Source organism: Rhinoderma darwinii, chromosome 3 (assembly GCF_050947455.1).
Source record: "Rhinoderma darwinii isolate aRhiDar2 chromosome 3, aRhiDar2.hap1, whole genome shotgun sequence".
In the NCBI taxonomy this organism is placed as follows: Eukaryota; Metazoa; Chordata; class Amphibia; order Anura; family Rhinodermatidae; genus Rhinoderma; species Rhinoderma darwinii.
Window position 1 is genome coordinate 321548628 of NC_134689.1, and position 17748 is coordinate 321566375.

The 17748-nt window shown below is 42.1% G+C and overlaps 1 protein-coding gene across 4 annotated transcripts in view; it reads left to right on the plus strand.

Moving 5' to 3' along the window:
- The window catches only part of LRRK1 (leucine rich repeat kinase 1), a 126981-nt gene that overhangs the window by 24910 nt on the left and 84323 nt on the right, over positions 1 to 17748 (plus strand). For 3 of the 4 annotated variants that reach the window (XM_075858257.1, XM_075858259.1, XM_075858258.1), the window contains exon 2: positions 13 to 134. In XM_075858257.1, coding sequence (XP_075714372.1) covers positions 68 to 134 — 67 coding nt within the window. In that variant the 5' untranslated portion in view covers positions 13 to 67. Of the gene's footprint in view, positions 1 to 12; positions 135 to 13260; positions 13732 to 17748 lie in introns of those variants that run through there. The other variant, XM_075858260.1, reaches the window with a different exon arrangement.

Below are 17748 nucleotides of genomic sequence, written 5' to 3' on the forward strand. Positions count from 1 at the left end.
TTTTTCTAACAGATGGACATTTCCAACTGGAATTGAACCGGTGACACTCCCAACAAGCTTATTAAAGATGTATTGGTGTGTTGGGGCAGAAGCATGTGCTGGAAGTCGCGCTGGAAGCATGGATTCACACAATGGTAAACACACTGTCCTTTTAATTCTTGGTTTAACACTTTTTATATCAATAAAATAGAGACCAGCTCACAGGTCAGAAGAAATGTCAGGCAGCTCTTGGAAGATGGAACGCTGAGCATTAACCCCTTAAGGACACGGCCAATTTTGGCCTTAAAGGGTATGTGTCGCAAATGAAACTTTTTTTTTTTTTAAGTGTCGTTACTTATTTCTATTATATTTTTTACGTTTTTTGCTGTATTTTTTTTTTTTTTTCCGTATGGTGGAAAGTATTAAAAATTAAATAATAATTTGACATTTTTTCCAATGTTGGCCACCAGAGGGAGGGAGCCCTTCCCAGAATTACAGCAAGGTGAATAAGGCAAAGCAACCTGACTCACAGCTGCTGTAAATGTGGGAGGGAACCTCACCCCCCCTCTCACAAGCCAGGTAAAGGTGTCTTCAAATTGCTAAGCAGTGTCTGGCAGCCATATTGGGTGTGATTCTGCAGCTGGAAGAAGTTAGGCTTTATTCAGACGAACGTGAATTACGTCCGTGCAACGCGCGTGATTTGCACGCGCGTTGCACGGACATATATTAGTCTATGGGGCCGTGCTGACATGTCCGTGATTTTTACTCAGCGTGAGTCCGCTGAAAAAAAGTCACAACATGTCCGTTCTTTGGGCGTTTTTCGCGCACCACGCACCCATTGAAGTCAATGGGTGCGTGAAAACCACGCATGTCGCACGGAAGCACTTCCGTGCGAACAGCGTGATTCGCGCAACAGCTGTCAAAAGGATGAATGAAAACAGAAAAGCACCACGTGCTTTTCTGTTTACAAACATCCAAATGGAATGTCATAATGATGGCGGCTGCGCGAAAAGCACGCAGCCGCGCATCATATGCTGCTGCCCCACGGAGCTGTTAATTGGTTTTTGCGCACACAAAGCGCAGCGTTTTTGCGTGCGCAAAAACGCCACGCTCGTGTTAATGAGGCCTTATAGGACACACCAAAAAGCTAAGTGTATGTTCACACGCTTTTTAACGTCCGTTTTTGGAGCTGTTTTTCTATTAAGTCAATGAAAAACAGCTCCAAAAACGTCCCAAGAAGTGATGTGCACTTCATGTTGGTCGGGCGTCTTTTTACGTGCCGTTTTTGGAAAACTACCACGTAAAAAACGCCCTGTCGGAACAGAACGCCGTATTTCCCATTGAAACCAATGGGCAGATGCTTGTAGGCGTTCTGCTTCCGATTTTTCAGCTGAAAACATTGTGTGTGAACATACCCCTAGGGTATGTGCACACGCTAACTGCATTTACGTCTGAAATGACGGAGCTGTTTTCAGGAGATAACAGCTCCGTCATTTCAGATGTAATTGCTCGTACTTGCGTTTTGCAAGGCGTCAATTACGGCCGTAATTTGGAGCTGTTCTTCATTGAATTCAATGAAAAACGGCTCAAATTACGTCCCAAGAAGTGTCCTGCATATAATGTATATAAATGTCCTGCACTTCTTTGCCGAGGCTGTTATTTTACGTGCCGTCTTTTGACAGCGACGCGTAAAATTACAGGTCGTCGGCACAGTACGTCGGCAAACCCATTCAAATGAATGGTCAGATGTTTGCCGACGTATTGGAGCCGTCTTTTCAGGCGTAAATCGAGGCGTAAAACGCCTCGTTTACGCCTGAAAATAGGTCGTGTGAACCCAGCCTTAGAATGATGAAAGTGAAGTGAATGACTTTTCAGTTGACCGGTTCACACGCCGTGTATTTGACATTTTTTTTTTTTTTTTGCACATTTTACGTGCAAAAAAAACACATAAAAAACGCTTGATTACACTTGATTTTGTGTGTTTGGGGGATGTGTGTGTGTGTGTTCTCGCCGCTAATTCTTCAAAACAGCTGATAAGTGGCTATGAAGTATCAGCGGCGCCCGTGCACACTCCACTCTGCCACACACACACGGGAAAAGTCTTAAAGGGGTCGTCCCCTTTCCCAGACCCCTGAACGGTAAATCTGTCTAATTGTGCTGAGACTGAGAGGTTCATTAGTCACATCCCCAAACAGTCTCAGAACAACTAGAGGGATTTACCGTTCAGGGGTCTGGGAAAGCTGGGTGACCACCATTACCCCTCCTACTGGAGTGTGAGAGGTTCATTAGTCACATCCCTAAACACTCCAGTATGAGGGGTAATGGTGGTCACCCAGCTTTCCCAGACGCAGATATAACCAGGAAAGGGCTGAATGGACGGGCTTCACACAAGGGAGGGGGGGCCGTCGGGGGGGGGGGCGTTTCGGGGGAGGGGGGCGTCGGGTGGGGTTGCCCGTCGGGGGTCACGAGAGCGGGGGTCTGTGAGGTAGAGAGTGGGACATGCAGAGACACATCTTACCTGCAGTGCAGCTGGTCTTCAAGATGGCGCCTGCTCTCTCCCTGCAAACAGCTGCTCTGCTCTGTCTGACTCTGACCTGCGTCTGCGCAGGACAGAGCCATAGTGCAAAGTCAATGGGACGGGTCCCGTTCATTGACTCCTATGGACTGAGCTGCCGTATTCCATGTCTGTATGTGTCGTTAATCGACACATACAGAAATGGAAAAAAAAATGGCAGCCCCCATAGGGAAGAAAAAGTGTAAAAATAAAAAAAAGTAACACACAAATTAATACAAACTTTTTTAATAAAACACTAACATCAAACTGATATTAAAAAAAAAATTTGGGTGACACTGTTCCTTTAAGGACAGAGCAATTTTTTTTAAATTTCCCTCTTTGCATCCCGACGCTCATAACGCTTTTATTTTTTGTACGACGTAGTTGTATGAGACTTTGTTTTTTGCGGGACGAGTTGTACTTTATGTAGGTACCATTTTTTGGTACAAATACATTATCGTTTAATTTCTATAAATTTTTATTTTGACGAAAATGCAGAAAAAAAGCAGTTGCGCAGCAGTTTTAATATTTTTTTTTTTTTACACCATACACCGATCATCATAAATAATGTTATACATTTGTTGTACAAGTTGTTACGGTCGTGGCGATACCAAATATGTCTATTATTTCATGTTTTGGGACTTATATTTTAAAAAGTTCATTTATTATAAAAAATTGTGTTTTTGTGTATTTTCTTTCCTTTTTATTTATTTATCATTCATTTTTTTTTTTAATCCCATAAAGGGATTTATTTTTATTTTGTAACTATAATGTACTGGCATAGATCTATATGCCAGTACATTAGCCTGTGTACTTATTGTAACCTCAGTATGCCCTAACAACAGGAAATATGTTCAGACAGCCCTGGGGTCCTTCCCTGGGCTGTCTGGCTGTACAAGTTATGGGCTTTGATCGCGTCAGTTTTCTTCTGTGACGCGATCAATGTTCAGTCCCCCCTCTTTGAACGCCGCGATCAGCTTTCATCGCGGCGTTCAAAGGGTTAACGGCGGAGAGAAGATGTTTCTCTCCTCTCCGCTGTCAGAGCGGGGCCGTGGCTGTGTATTACAGCCGTTGCCCCGCTCTCGATCGCGCGCAGAGACGGCTGTCACACAGGAACGAGAATGCTCGTCCTAATGCGCAAAGTACTCTCCGCTCAGGACGAGCATACTCGTCCTGTGTCGGCAACCAGTTAAACTACAGTCATCAGGTCTGGCAAAACTAACAAAGCTGGCGGACAGGTCCAGGTAACATGTAAAGTGTGTCTGCAAATTAAAGGACAAATGTAAGGCTCAATTCATACCACCATATACGCTGACGTGCGCAAGACTTTAATGGGCAAACGTATGACAATATGCAACTCCAGCTGTGTCCAAAAGTGCAATACACTTGTATACAATAAACACTATACCCCACGGTATTATTAACCCCTTAATGACCAGCCTATTTTAGACCTTAACGACCAAGCTATTTTTTACGTTTTTCAATCGTCGCATTCCAAGAGCTATAACTCTGTACTTTTTAATAGCACCATTTTGAGGTACATATTAACTTTTTTTGGGGGGGGAATAGAAAAAAATCTGAAATTTCGCCACTCTTTTTTACGTCCTAAATCTATGCCGTTTACCGTGTGGTATAAATAACACAATAACTTTATTCAGCGGGTTGTTACGATTGCAACGATACCTAATTTGTATAGTTTTTGTATGTTTTACTACTTTTACACAGTAAAAACGCTTTTTTTTTCTAAATGATTTGTGTCTCCATATTTGAAGAGCCGTAACGTTTTTATTTTTTCGCCTATGCGGTTGTATGAGGGCTTTTTTTTTGTGGGACGACTTGTAGTTTTTATTGGTACCATTTTGGAGTAGATGCGACTTTGATCACTTTTTAATCACATTTTTTTAAAGTCAGGATTCACAGAAAACAGCAATTTTTCTGTCTTTTTTTTTTATTTCATTTTTTACGGCGTTCACGTGCGGGTTAAGTAATGTAACAGCTTTATAGTCGGGGTCGTTACGGACGCAGCAATACCAAATATGTGTAACTTTTTTACTTTTTATTTTGTTTTTTTAATACTAAAGCAGTTTGTAAGGGGAAAAAGTGGGTTTTTCATTTTTTTTTTACACTTTTTTTTTTTTATTAACTTTATTAAACTTTTTTTTTTACTTTTTTACTAGTCCCATTAGGGGACTATAATATGCGATTCTGCGATCGCTATTATTATACACTGCAATACTTCTGTATTGCAGTGTATTATGCCTGTCCGTTTAAAACGGACAGGCATCTGCTAGGTCATGCCTGCGGCATGATCTAGCAGGCATTCATTACAGGCAGACCTGGGGGCCTTTATTAGGCCACCGGCTGCCATTAGAGACACAGACAATCGGCGATCGTATCGCCGGGTGTCGGTGGGAGAGAGAGGGAGCTCGCTATTGAGCACCGCATCTGAGGGGTTAAACGGGTGAGATCGATACTAATATCGATCTCACCCGGCAGAGCAGGGACGCTCCCAGCCCTCAGCTGCCTCTGGCAGCTGAGAGCAGGGAGATTTGACAGCTCCCTGCTCTGTTTACTTATTCCGATGCCGCGACGTAAAAAGTCTATGGCATCGGAATAAGGCCCGTTAGTGACCGACGTAGAAACACGATGGGTCGGTTACTAATGGGTTAAAGGAAGCCACAATACAAATGTGAACAGAGCCTTATCTGTCATGGCTCTTTTAGAAACAGAGCCTGAGGCTGCTTGGTGGAAACTGTGCTGGAGTGCAACATTATTATGACTACCTAATATAAACATCTGGGAAGGGAAAATGTTACAAGTTTTCGCTCCCAGAGCAAACTGAAAAACCGTACAGGGAACATTTCTAACAATACAGGGAACATTTTAGGCTTCGTTCACATCTGCGTTGTGGTAGTCGACTACGCTATTGCTTCCGGCAAAACTACAGGTCCGGTGCACAACAGACACAAACGGAAACCATGGGCACCGGATCCGTCACCATTGAAATCAATGGTGATGGAAACGGAAACCTCTGGTTTCCGTTTGTGTCTGTTCAGGGTCCCGTTCTGATGGAAACCTCAGACGGAACGTCAGAACGGGACCCCAACGCAGATGTGCACGAAGCCTTATTCAGTTGATTTCAATTCCAGGATATGAGGAACATTCTGTGGTGTCAACTACCACTTACAAAGGAAAGTTTCCATGCCAGCCAAGGTCCACCCCTTCATTATACTGGAGCATTTGTTCTTTGCTGTAACCTGGTTTAACTTGTAGGGCTGAGTTCAGATCTGCAGTGTGAATTCCGCTTTTCTGTTCTTTCATAGGAGCAGAAAAAGTGAATTCAAGCTGTAGATGAACCGTCTCGTGATGGACAGCATGGTGCCCAACCGACCCCATTGACTTATAATAGTGTCCATCAGGTTCTGTAATGGTGCCTGTCGTTTGCCAAGAAAAAAAGTCTGCATTCTCCGCTATTTTTTCCGTCAAATGTGACGTAGGCTCCAACGCAGAAGTGAATAGAGCCTTACACTGTGACACTTAAACTCAACAATTCAATTCAACTTAACCTATGCAGTCCACACACACAACGCAGATATAATTTTACATTGTCCTTGTCTTTTATTTGTTTTAATGAATGGGGTTAGTATAAAAAAACTAACCTGAATCTGTAGTAGAACATTATATATGGATATGCGGCCATCATGCTGGCTGTCACTATACTGTATTAAGTCCGTCGGCATAGATGTCAGTTATACAGCTCAGCCAAATAGTTAATGTTTCAGAAGAAGCAACACCCTTACACATACTTGCCTTTTATACTTTATTTGTATAGTTTTTGCAACACAATTGGTTTACAGAGACATTTACTGAATTATATACATGTCTAGATTGATAATCTCTCTTATGAGGATTAAAGGGGTGTTCCACCTTCTGACAACTGATTACCTATCCCCTGGATAGGTCATCAGTACATGATCTGTGGGGGTCAGACACGCGGGCCCCGCACATATCTGCTGGTCTGGTGCCTACGTGCACCGGACGTTCATGCCGGAAGCAGTTGGCTCCGGCCACGGAATAGCGGCTGAACTGCAGTGCCGGAGCGGCTTATCGGTGCGGAGTCCGGGTGTCTGACCCACAGTGATGATATTCTGATGACCTATCCGGTGGATAGGTCATCAGTTGTCAGAAGGTGGACAACCCCTTTAAGGCTTATTATTCTATAGTTGCTATGCCAATATCTTCTATTTTTCTTTCAACTTGTTAAAGTAACAGGCGGTGTTACTATTTTAAGTGGCTGGCAGCTCTTGACAATCCCTTTTTGTTAGTGTCCTGTGACAATGATAGGGTGCCCACTCCTTGGACCCTCAATATTTAGTTGCAATTTGTGAGGGAAGAAATTAAAGATTACGCAGTTCACATTGATATTAATGGTCTGTTTGTGTAACACTGGGACGTTGTTATAGAATGCCATTTTTTTTCCAGAGCAATAGATGTTATTGCAAATGAAACGTATATTTTTGATTCTGGAATACACAGAAAACTAGGTCAATGAAATGTTCACAGGATAGAACATGATCCAGAATACAAGCATATATTTATTTCATTGTTTCTCATTTTTTGACCCATTCATTAACACTATTGGTCAACCAAGCGTGAGTGAAATTATGATAAAAACTGTTTAAAATACTCCCAACAGGAAGGTCTGAATAGAGAAGTATACTCCCCTATGGTGGTTGTGTTGGCGGGTGCAACTCCTGTAATCAATCCCTTCTTGGTTTCGTTCCAGAAGGTGGGCTGCAGCCTGGCTTCTCCTTCCCGGGATTCGGTGCAGGAACCGATCTACATGTGTTTATCAGAGAGAGAAAGAATTGGGGATTTTTGCCAGCACTTCGCCTATTTCTTTTTTACACTCAAAGAATTCCGTATTCTAATCCTGACTTCTTTACACTCCGTGGAAGCAGTGAAATTACCCAATTTTTTCTCTCTCTGATGCACTGAATGACAAAAAGATATTCCACTTTTTGCTTAAAGTCTGGTCTACTACACATTGGGGATCTCTACTTATACACCTATACATTTTGGTATACCCCCTATTGTTTATATTAAGTACCTACTAAGCAATTACACTTTTTTAAAGAGGACATGTCACCTCTCCTGTCATGTCTGTTCTAGTAAATAATTGTATTCCCCATATAATAACAATTCTGGAATATATTTTCTTAGAATTCTAAGTTATGGCGTTCCTCTATTATTCCTCCTAGAATTTTATGAATAAATTGACAACAGGGTGCTACTAGTTGGGGGGGGGGGGTGTCCCTACACAGTCTGACACTGTCCAATCAATGCCGACGGAGTGAGACTGTAGGTACACGCCTCTTTGACAAGGGGAATGGTAGCATCCAGTTTTAATTTATTTATAAATTGCTAAAAGGAATAACAGAAACAGCCCAGAGTAGTAAGATAATATGTTCAAGAAATTGTATTTTATGGGGAATACAGGTATTTACTAGAATAGACATTTCAGAAGAGGTGAATGGTCCCATTTAAGCATTTACTTATGATGCCAGGATTAGGGATGCACGGTGCATCGAAACTACGATACCGTGTACCCGCACACGGTTCGATACCGTTATTTCATGTATTTCGACACTTAGCTGTGCGGCTGCACAGCTAAGTATAGTAACACATGAATGTTGTGAGAGCGGGACTGCGGCTATGTGATAGTCATTGCCCCTCTCAGGAGTCCTGAGATGTGTGCGCCGTCAGGATGATGTGATGCGGCCAGCGTTGCGCAAATGAGGGGCTGCACTAAAGACAGAATATGGCGGGCGCACTGCAAAACACCCCCCACATTCTGTCTTCAGTTCCTGCGCCGCCGCTCATTAGTGCAGTGCCGGCCGCATTACCTCATGCTGACCGCGTGCACTTGTTGTCCGGAACGGGGCAATGGCTGTATTACACAGCCACACTCCTGCTCTATAACGGCAGAGATCAGAGAAACCTCTCATCTCCGCCATTATTCCCCTGAATGCTGCGATCAAAGCTGACTGCAGCATTCAGGAGAAAATGAGAAGGGGGGATGCCCCTTGGATCGCATGACAGGAATCCCTGTGACTCGATTGAGGGGCATACTATATATGGGCAGACAGCCCAGGGCTGTCTTACCATATTTCCTGTTGTTAAGGCATACTTAGGTATGTACTAACAACTGCCTGTGTACTATCAGTATATAGATATATGCCAGTACATTAAAGTTTAAAAATAAAGTAAAAACAAAGTAATATTACATTTAAAAAAATACATACACATTTTTTACAATAAAAATAAAATATATATATGGCGCGGACGTAATAACCTTCGCAACAATTTTTTTGCATCATTTATGATGTGTACGCTGTAAAAAAAATTGAATGAAAACGACTTTCTTTCACTTATTGGGGGGCACGAGGTGTGATGAATTTAACCTATGTGTGCCTCACATTAATAGTAATTAACCCCATCATGTACCTTATCCATTAACCCATTATGACTGAGAAACATGATGGGGTTAATTACTATTGTGAGGCACAGTCAAAATTCATCACACCAGAAAATTGAACATTTTTTTTTATTTTTTTATTACTGTTGGCAAAGTATTGTTTTGGTATCGAAATCGCAATACTACACGAAGTATCGGTATCGAAGTCCAAATTCTGGTATCGTGACATCCCTAGCCAGGATATGCATTTCTCTATAACTTATGATGCGCCTCTGTAGATTACTGTACATTATTTTATGCATGTATAATGATTGCTATAAAACCTCTACTGTAATACATATTTTGTTATAGTTTTTTTTTTTTTTGTGTTTGGTAGCCTTTTCACATGAAACGTTGTTAACACATTTTAATGTTACACAGTGGCGTGTTGCCTGACATGGATGTCTTTTATAAACTAATTTGTGCAGGATCACACCTATATTGAAGTGTTGACCATTTCTTTAACACCGGTTTACATGTTCTACTGGCTAAAAGGTTCAGCCACTTGTGTTTGTGCACTCTGTTAAACATAAAACAAACTATTGGGGAGAGTACTGCCTGACTTCCTCTGTTTCAAATAGGATCCAGGGAGATAAATAAGCATGTGGGCTCCATCCATAAAGCTAGAAGCTGTTAATATAGCAAAGAATTCCCTCTTCTAATGCCCTTCTTTCTCCTGATTTGACAGCATAGTGCACTGACAAGGTACCACTGTAATGTCATCCTCTTACTCTTTACGATTCTTGAGGCAGCTTGAAAAAAGGAAAATTGCTGTCTAAATAATAACTAACGATATTCCAAAAGTAATTCATTATAGCAAAGCCGATAAATACTCACAGTATTAATGTGATTATCCCATTATCAGAAATGCCCATAAGCAAACTAGAAATGCAAAATCAAATAACATGTAGATTACAGTTATTAAAAAAGTTTTTTCCTTATTTGCCACCTTTTGTCAAATAATGATATTGTCACGGCGCGGGGTGTGGACCCACTGGGCCGTACCGTGTAGCGGGATAGCAGCTGGCCAAACAGGTACAGTACAGAGTCTATAGTCCAGAAAGGGTACCTGAGGCAATGTAGACAGTAGCGGTGATTCAGGCTGAAGATAAGGCTCCGCCAGTAAACAGACACCTGGCGGGGTGTGACACAGTAGATGAAGCGGAAGACACAACTTGACTTCAACTCTAGATGGCACAGAGGCACGGGATACAGGGTACAGGCAGCAGGAACACTGGGAATTGGAAAACACTAGGAGACCATTTGCAAGATAAACTTTAGGTACACAACAAAGCTCAAGCAATGATCAAGAGGGCAGAGCCCTTTTTATAGTCAAGCAGCATTCTGGACTGATTGCAGACTTCCTGCAATTGTGCACGCCTTGGCCCTTTAAGGCCGGGCGTGCGCGCTCCCTGCGGGAGACCGTCTCAGATCCAGGAAGTGAGTGTCAGCGTCTCACAGGAGGGAGACGCCGCAGAGAACTCTAGTGTCCATGGCCGCGGCCGTAGGGGGGTAAGTCAGAACGACGGGCCGCGGCCATAGACGTAACAGATATGATGTCTATCGGTCCGGTTACACATACACCGTTGATGCTACGTTTTGTTCCACGGCACAAGGATTCCCACTTGAGCAAATCGTCTTTCTTGCTGGCTGTCTGGCAGCTGGAGAAGAGGCATGTCATGTGCATAGTATAGTTCCTGCAGGCAGACGTGTGTTTTTGTTTATTTACTGAATAGTACATGCTGGGACCTATCTGGATGGACTATAATATAAGGTAGAAGAACACAGGAATGCTGGCCGCAGGGGAGGTGGGGGGGGACGACTGCTAATGCATGCTGAGAATTGTAGGATTTTGCCTATATAGTGCAGCATAGGCTATTATTAAAGAAAAACGTAAAGGCTCTGGTGTATTCCTTGTGTATACTTGTTAATTTGATGTACCATTTATGGGTTGTCTGCCATCTTGATTCCTTCTTCCCCTCTAAAATTGTTCCTCTAATGCATACCTAATTTCCTATAATGCATCTGGCTTTGCAGAGGGGGCGGAGTTTCATAACACTGCACTTGCTCCTAAATAAGTGCAGCAAGTGATATTTGTCCTCACACTGCAGTCTCAGTGTATCCTATGTAGGTCAGCCTGTCTCTCCTATCTCCTGCTTGCGATATACAGTATTTCTCTCCGTCACTTTTTACACGAGAGGCAGTGAGGAGCAGCGTCTCATAGAAATTCACTGGGATTCTGCGCACAGTACTCACCGTTGGTATAAACAGAGTGAGTCATAGGAGTATAATCTCTCTGCAGCTAATCATTGTATGGACTCACCTATTATATCACTTCATTCCTGCTCCTTTAGGGCAGAAATAATCTCTTCAGTAGCACTATATGTATGGAGAGACATACAGGAGAGTGGGAAGGGGAGGAGTCTCAGAGCTGCCAGGAGAGATTTGATTGGTGATCATGTAATCCTGTAGTTCACCGGAAGTCAACCACAAAGGGGAGAGTGACCTACTGTCTACACGTGAGAGCATGGTCTATTCTGGTGGTCAGACTAAGAACGCGTGACACAGCCGCCCATAATGAAAGGGTTCAAATTGTATAGATGCAACTGAGCTGGAAATAAACAAATGACACTGCTGGAATATTGCTGGAGAGTTAGCATTATAGAATAAAAAATGTGAGTCCTACTTAAAGTGCCTGAGCTGCAGTCACATGTGCCGTATCATCTGCCTGCCTGCCCTGCTTCGCTCCTTCGGTGAGACGAAGGGGTAGATACGGAGGGCTGAAAATAAATGAAATATGAACTCGTACAGGTACAAATGACTTGGTTAGTGTAGATTTTGTCTCTGAAATATTATTGGAAGGTTTTGGTCTGACAATGCAACGTGGCCAAACCCCTTTAATTGTACATTGGCTAGGGCAGGGGTGGGCAAACTTTTTGACTCGCGGGCCACAATGGGTTCTAAAATTTGACAGAGGGGCCGGGCCAGGAGCATTTGGAGGGAGTGTTTGGGCCGGATATACTAAAGCATTAAATGTAGTGTGTGCAAACCTCATAGCACAGTAAGAACACTACAACCCAATTTATTAACTGTCTTTCAAATGTGAAAAATAGCCCTTATCAGTTAATAAATTTGTCTCAAGGAATATGCAAGATATGGCATTTACATACTATTTCGCAGATACTGGGAGGAGGAAATGTAAATAGATTAAAATAACATACGCACTGTGATTTATCAAGATTGCGTCTGTTTTTAATAAGTTTCAATCGAAGGTGCAAAGTTAAAGAAATCAACATTTATTGAAAAATGGAATCACTTTCAACATTCAAAACATATTATTACACAACGAAATACTCAAGCTCAATAATATCTACTTGTGTTAAACTCCGCAAAATCATGGATGGATTGTCCTGACCGCACGCTCTACAAACTCGCCACGGACACCCTCGCCTTCACGCGCAAACAGTACACGTGTATCGTTGCCAAGCACACAGACATAGGCTGTATTAAATATCCTACCTGCAGCTGAAGGGCTTAATGGTGACGTGAAACGAAGTGAAAATTAAAGTGAAATAAAGAGAAATACGCGCCACATTAACAACGGTCAATGTGTTTTGAGTGCGCCATCTATTGGGAAAACGTGGGCATTGCAGGGAAAGGGGAAAAAAAAGGAGGTTTTTACTATAATTTGGACAAGTTCGGCGGGCCGGATTAAAAAGCCTAACGGGCCGTATGTGGCCCGCGGGCCGTAGTTTGCCCATGTCTGGGCTAGGGGGTATCGGCTGGAGTTAGTGGGTCCTGTTAATGACCGGTATGTGGGGGAACTATGGAAATGTGGAAGAATACTTTTCTTTTTCTTTTTTACACCTTGATTGAGTTGAAGGTGGACATGAACATCCTAACACATTCCTAAGGGCATATACCTATACACTGCTGACAAGTAGAAATCCAGAAGACTACTTTCATTAAATTAGCATCTTATTTTTCCTGTGTTTATCATTACAAGATAATCTAATAGAAAGAAATAGAAGTGAAATGCTGGAGAATTATACAGAAAGGAACCGTTGATGGGTCAAGGTAGGGGTAACGTTAAAGGTCTTTTTTTTTTGTCCATGGACATAGCAGATCCTGTCGACAATCTTATATTACTCTTTGGAGACTGTCAGCCCCTTGCCTGACATCTCATATTGTGGGAGTGAATTGTACAGGTGCCTGAGAGCTGCTCTTGCATGACTGCAGAGAATCAGCATGCCGGTTTTGCCAAAGAGGTATAACATTGGGAAGAATCGACCCTTTTCCGGCAAAATATGTGGAATTGAGCATTCCATTTCAGCAGAAGAAAACAATGTTGACATAACGGGAGAACACCAGCAGCACTAACCTATCTTTTCTTCCTAAAATCCCTCTGAAGGGTCGGAAGCTTATGTCACACTATAATGGGACAGGGAATTGAAAATTGCCAGGAAGATTTCAGACGAAGCTGTCTCCCCCTCCTTCTCTGTTATCTCCGCCTGTCTGAGGTGAGCGAGCCTCAGCACAAGGTCCTTGTATCCAAAGATGCTTTCATTGCAGGAAGGTCATTTACATCCATACTGAGAATGACTCATGTGCTCTATGGAAGATGCTTGTCTTCATGTAGTCGGTTCCATTCAACCAGCTGATGCTTCTGAATGATGAAAAGGTCAGTTGTTTTCCTGTGTTTTGATCCTACCTGTATTACATGGTATTCATCACATGTGCTTGTTGTGCAAGAAGCAGAGGATTTCTGCATGAACGCTATGTAATCTGTGTAATTCCACTCCATTTATTCCCATGCGTTGCCGTGGAGAACACAGAGTTGTTCTGAATAATCTCATCATAATATTCCATGTATGCACGTCCGAAATATCTTCTCCCCTTTGCGCTGAAGGTCGTGGATAGGGGCATCCACTATAAATCCATAATAAAATTAAGTTGTTGATATTAAATGCAGCTCTGGACGTGGTATGAGAAATGGATTATTATTCTCATGATAACATGAGATTTTGTGGGTGAGTACAATGTGTTCTGTGTTGTGTGTTTTTATTTTATTCAACAATTTTTTAGTATGGAGGCACATGAAGTCCTTACTATGGAGCTATAGACCTGCCGTGTGCCTCACTATGCTATTTATGGAGGTATTCTATAGAAATCTAGCAAAAAAACTCTATACCTCTGTTTGAAATTGGGCAGTAGGGCCGCATTGAAGTCTGGGTATTGTATTATGGCTCCATACAACTTGAAGGTTGGATAGAGCCGTAATATGCCTGTGTGTGTGCATTAGGGCTCGGGGTGATTTTATCTCTCTTAATATTCTTTTTCTCCCCAGTCGTTGTAATTTCTGTACCCCTGCAAGGCCTTGTTTATACACCGTCAACCATAGGTAATCTGGTGAAAATTGCATCAATATCACCCAAAAATGTATTCATGATATTTGCAGGGTATTTTTTATTATACGTCAACATTCCTAGTAGATTAGAATTGGAATCTCAATTGTCACTAAAATTCCAGCAATTGCCCTTCACTAACATTGCATTGCTTGTAAATTGTTACAATGTATAGAGCTACCCAAGACATTGAAGCCATATTAATAATAGAAATAATGATAATAAAATATTCATTTTTTTATTTTATTTTCATTACTATTATTTCATATAATTTATATGAATCTATTGATGATATTCGAATTCCACTAAGTCTTAGATTCTCATGAGAAATGAATTGGCAGAACAAATGTTCTCTTCTGGGGTGTCAAGAGTTAAGAATGAATTTGTCCTTCAGAACTGATATTAGAGGCTCAGAAGCTGCTGTTGTTGATATAAACCTCAGGAGTCCTCTCAGATGTCTCAGGGACTTGCTGAATAATTAACCAGATATGTCTGCATTATGTAAGCCTAAAACTAGAGGAAAGCTTCTGTTCCCCTTCTGTTGAAATTTCAGCAGTGACTGTTCCCGTACTAGCAATCCTGGGACCCTTCTTAGGCTTCTTTCACACTACCGTTACTATACCTTTACCTCTCTTCCGTCAGATAAAGAGAGGATCGAAAGATTAAACGGAAAGCAACGGTTCCGTTAGAATTACTATTGATTGGTACTATTGGTAATTTTGTTTCAGTTGCTTTCCGTTTGTCTCCGTTCGCTAGGTTTCTGTTTTTTTTTCCTTTGACGGAAGAGAGGTAAACATATAGTAACGCTAGTGTGAACTTAGCCTGAATCCACAACGTTTAGTTACATAAAAGTACCGTCCTTTCTATAACAAATCCCTGTCTGTTTTGTCAGTATTTTCAGTTGGCTCTTTTCTTGTAAGATAACCAGAAATACATAGTGTGATATCAAATTCCTGTGGTTTATTATCTGCACTCAAAAGCTTCCATAATGGGTACTAAGAAGAACTCCATCTGTCAGAATCTTTATTTTCTACAAAAGTTGTTTATATCCTCAGCTTGTAGCTGTGCCAAGGTCACCCCAACATTATGTCACGTTATTTGCTGTCTTTTTTTATGCTATAGTATTGAACTTGAACAAAAACTGAAAACATGCCCCAAAGATCCCTCCTTATGTTAATTCTGCCATCGCCGTGTTTATCAACCTTGCAGTAGAAATATTTTATCTGTTAGTACCTGTTCACATAAGCATCGGTTTCCGTTTGGGGTTTTCATTCATCTATTCCGTCAGCGGAACAGATAAACGGAAATTATAGCTTCCGTTTGCATTACTATTATTTTCAATGGTAATGATTCCGTTGCAGTCACCTATGTTACCCTACCTGCAGAATTACTAGGATGGAGGGGGAGATACTGAGCTCAGGGATTTATAGTTTTCAGTATTTTCATGTAAAAAGCTATTTAAATGCTGCCAGGACTAGTAAAGCCTGTGAGTCTTTCTTCCCCCGCCCACACACTGTGATTGACAGCTTTTCATGTATGCGTTTGTATGCAGGGTCAGATGTCCGTCACTCTATGTGGGCAGAAGAAGCAGAACTCATAGGCTTTTTTGAGTACTGTTCTGGACTAATATAATTGCCATGCTGAAAAAAAGTATGTGTATAGATTGCTATTAACCCATACCGTCACCAGGACGCAGCTGTTGTGGTGGAGACTAACTACCTGCACCTCGATGTACAGTTACGTTGTGGTGATACTGTGGGCACAGAAGCTGGGACCACGCCATCATCTGCGAGTGCTGGCTGTTTGGCAGCTGGAGGCCTGGCAAAGACTCCCAGGCCAGCCATGTCTGTATGCCTATTAGGCTGTGCCATGGCACAGCCTAATACATTGCCTTACAATTGTACAGTGACGGGCAAGAATACCTTGGTATACTATCAAACAATCACATTGTAAATTCTTGTAGTAAGACTAAAAAATTCTTAAAAATTATACAGGGTGGGCCATTTATATGGATACACCTAAATAAAATGGGAATGGTTGGTGATATTAACTTCCTGTTTGTGGCACATTAGTATATGGGAGGGGGGTGTTGACCATGGCGGCCATTTTGAAGTCGGCCATTTTGTATCCAACTTTAGTTTTTTCAATGGGAAGAGGGTCATGTCACACATCAAACTTATCAAGAATTTCACAAGAAAAACAATGGTGTGCTTGGTTTTAAAGTTACTTTATTATTTCATGAGTTATTTACAAGTTTCTGACCACTTATAAAATGTGTTCAAAGTGCTGCCCATTGTGTTGGATTGTCAATGCAACCCTCTTCTCCCACTCTTCACACACTGATAGCAACACCGCAGAAGAAATACCTCCCGATCTGACCCCCTTAGACTTTTATCTATGGGGTCATCTGAAGGCAATTGTCTATGCTGTGAAGATACGAGATGTGCAGCAACTGAAACGACGGATACTGGAAGCCTGTGCTAGCATTTCTTCTGCGGTGTTGCTATCAGTGTGTGAAGAGTGGGAGAAGAGGGTTGCATTGACAATCCAACACAATGGGCAGCACTTTGAACACATTTTATAAGTGGTCAGAAACTTGTAAATAACTCATGAAAGAATAAAGTAACGTTAAAACCAAGCACATCATTGTTTTTCTTGTGAAATTCTCTATAAGTTTGATGTCACATGACCCTCTTCCCATTGAAAAAACTAAAGTTGGATACAAAATGGCCAACTTCAAAAGTGTTACAAAAAACTGAAAAAAAACCATATATATAAAATAATCTAATAAAGTAAAGACATTATTTGAAACGTATGCGAACGGCATAAAAAAATAACATAAAGAAATGGAATTGCTTTAGCCCTTATGCACACGACAGGGTTTCCCGGCCGTGTGACGGCCGTTCAAAAAAACGTCCATCACATGGCTGCAGTAGCAACAATAGACCCCTAATGGGGCTATTTACACGACCGATTTTTTGACGGCCCGGGAAACCCGCCCGTCAAAAAATGGGACATGCCCTATTTTCGGCCGTTTGCCCGGCTCCCATAGAGGTCTATGGGGCCGGGTAATACACGGCCATCACTTGAATGTGCTCCAAGTGTCTTCCGTTGATCACGCTCTCTCCGTCTCCTCCTCACAGTGCGAAGTGCATAGGAGGAGGAGGGTATTTTTTTGCTCCCTGTAGGAGCGGAATCCCCAATCCCCGGCCACAACTTCGGCAATGCTGTGGGCGGGGATTGGGGATTCCGCTCCGGCAGAAGTCCCTGACTTCAGGGTGTCCATATATGGA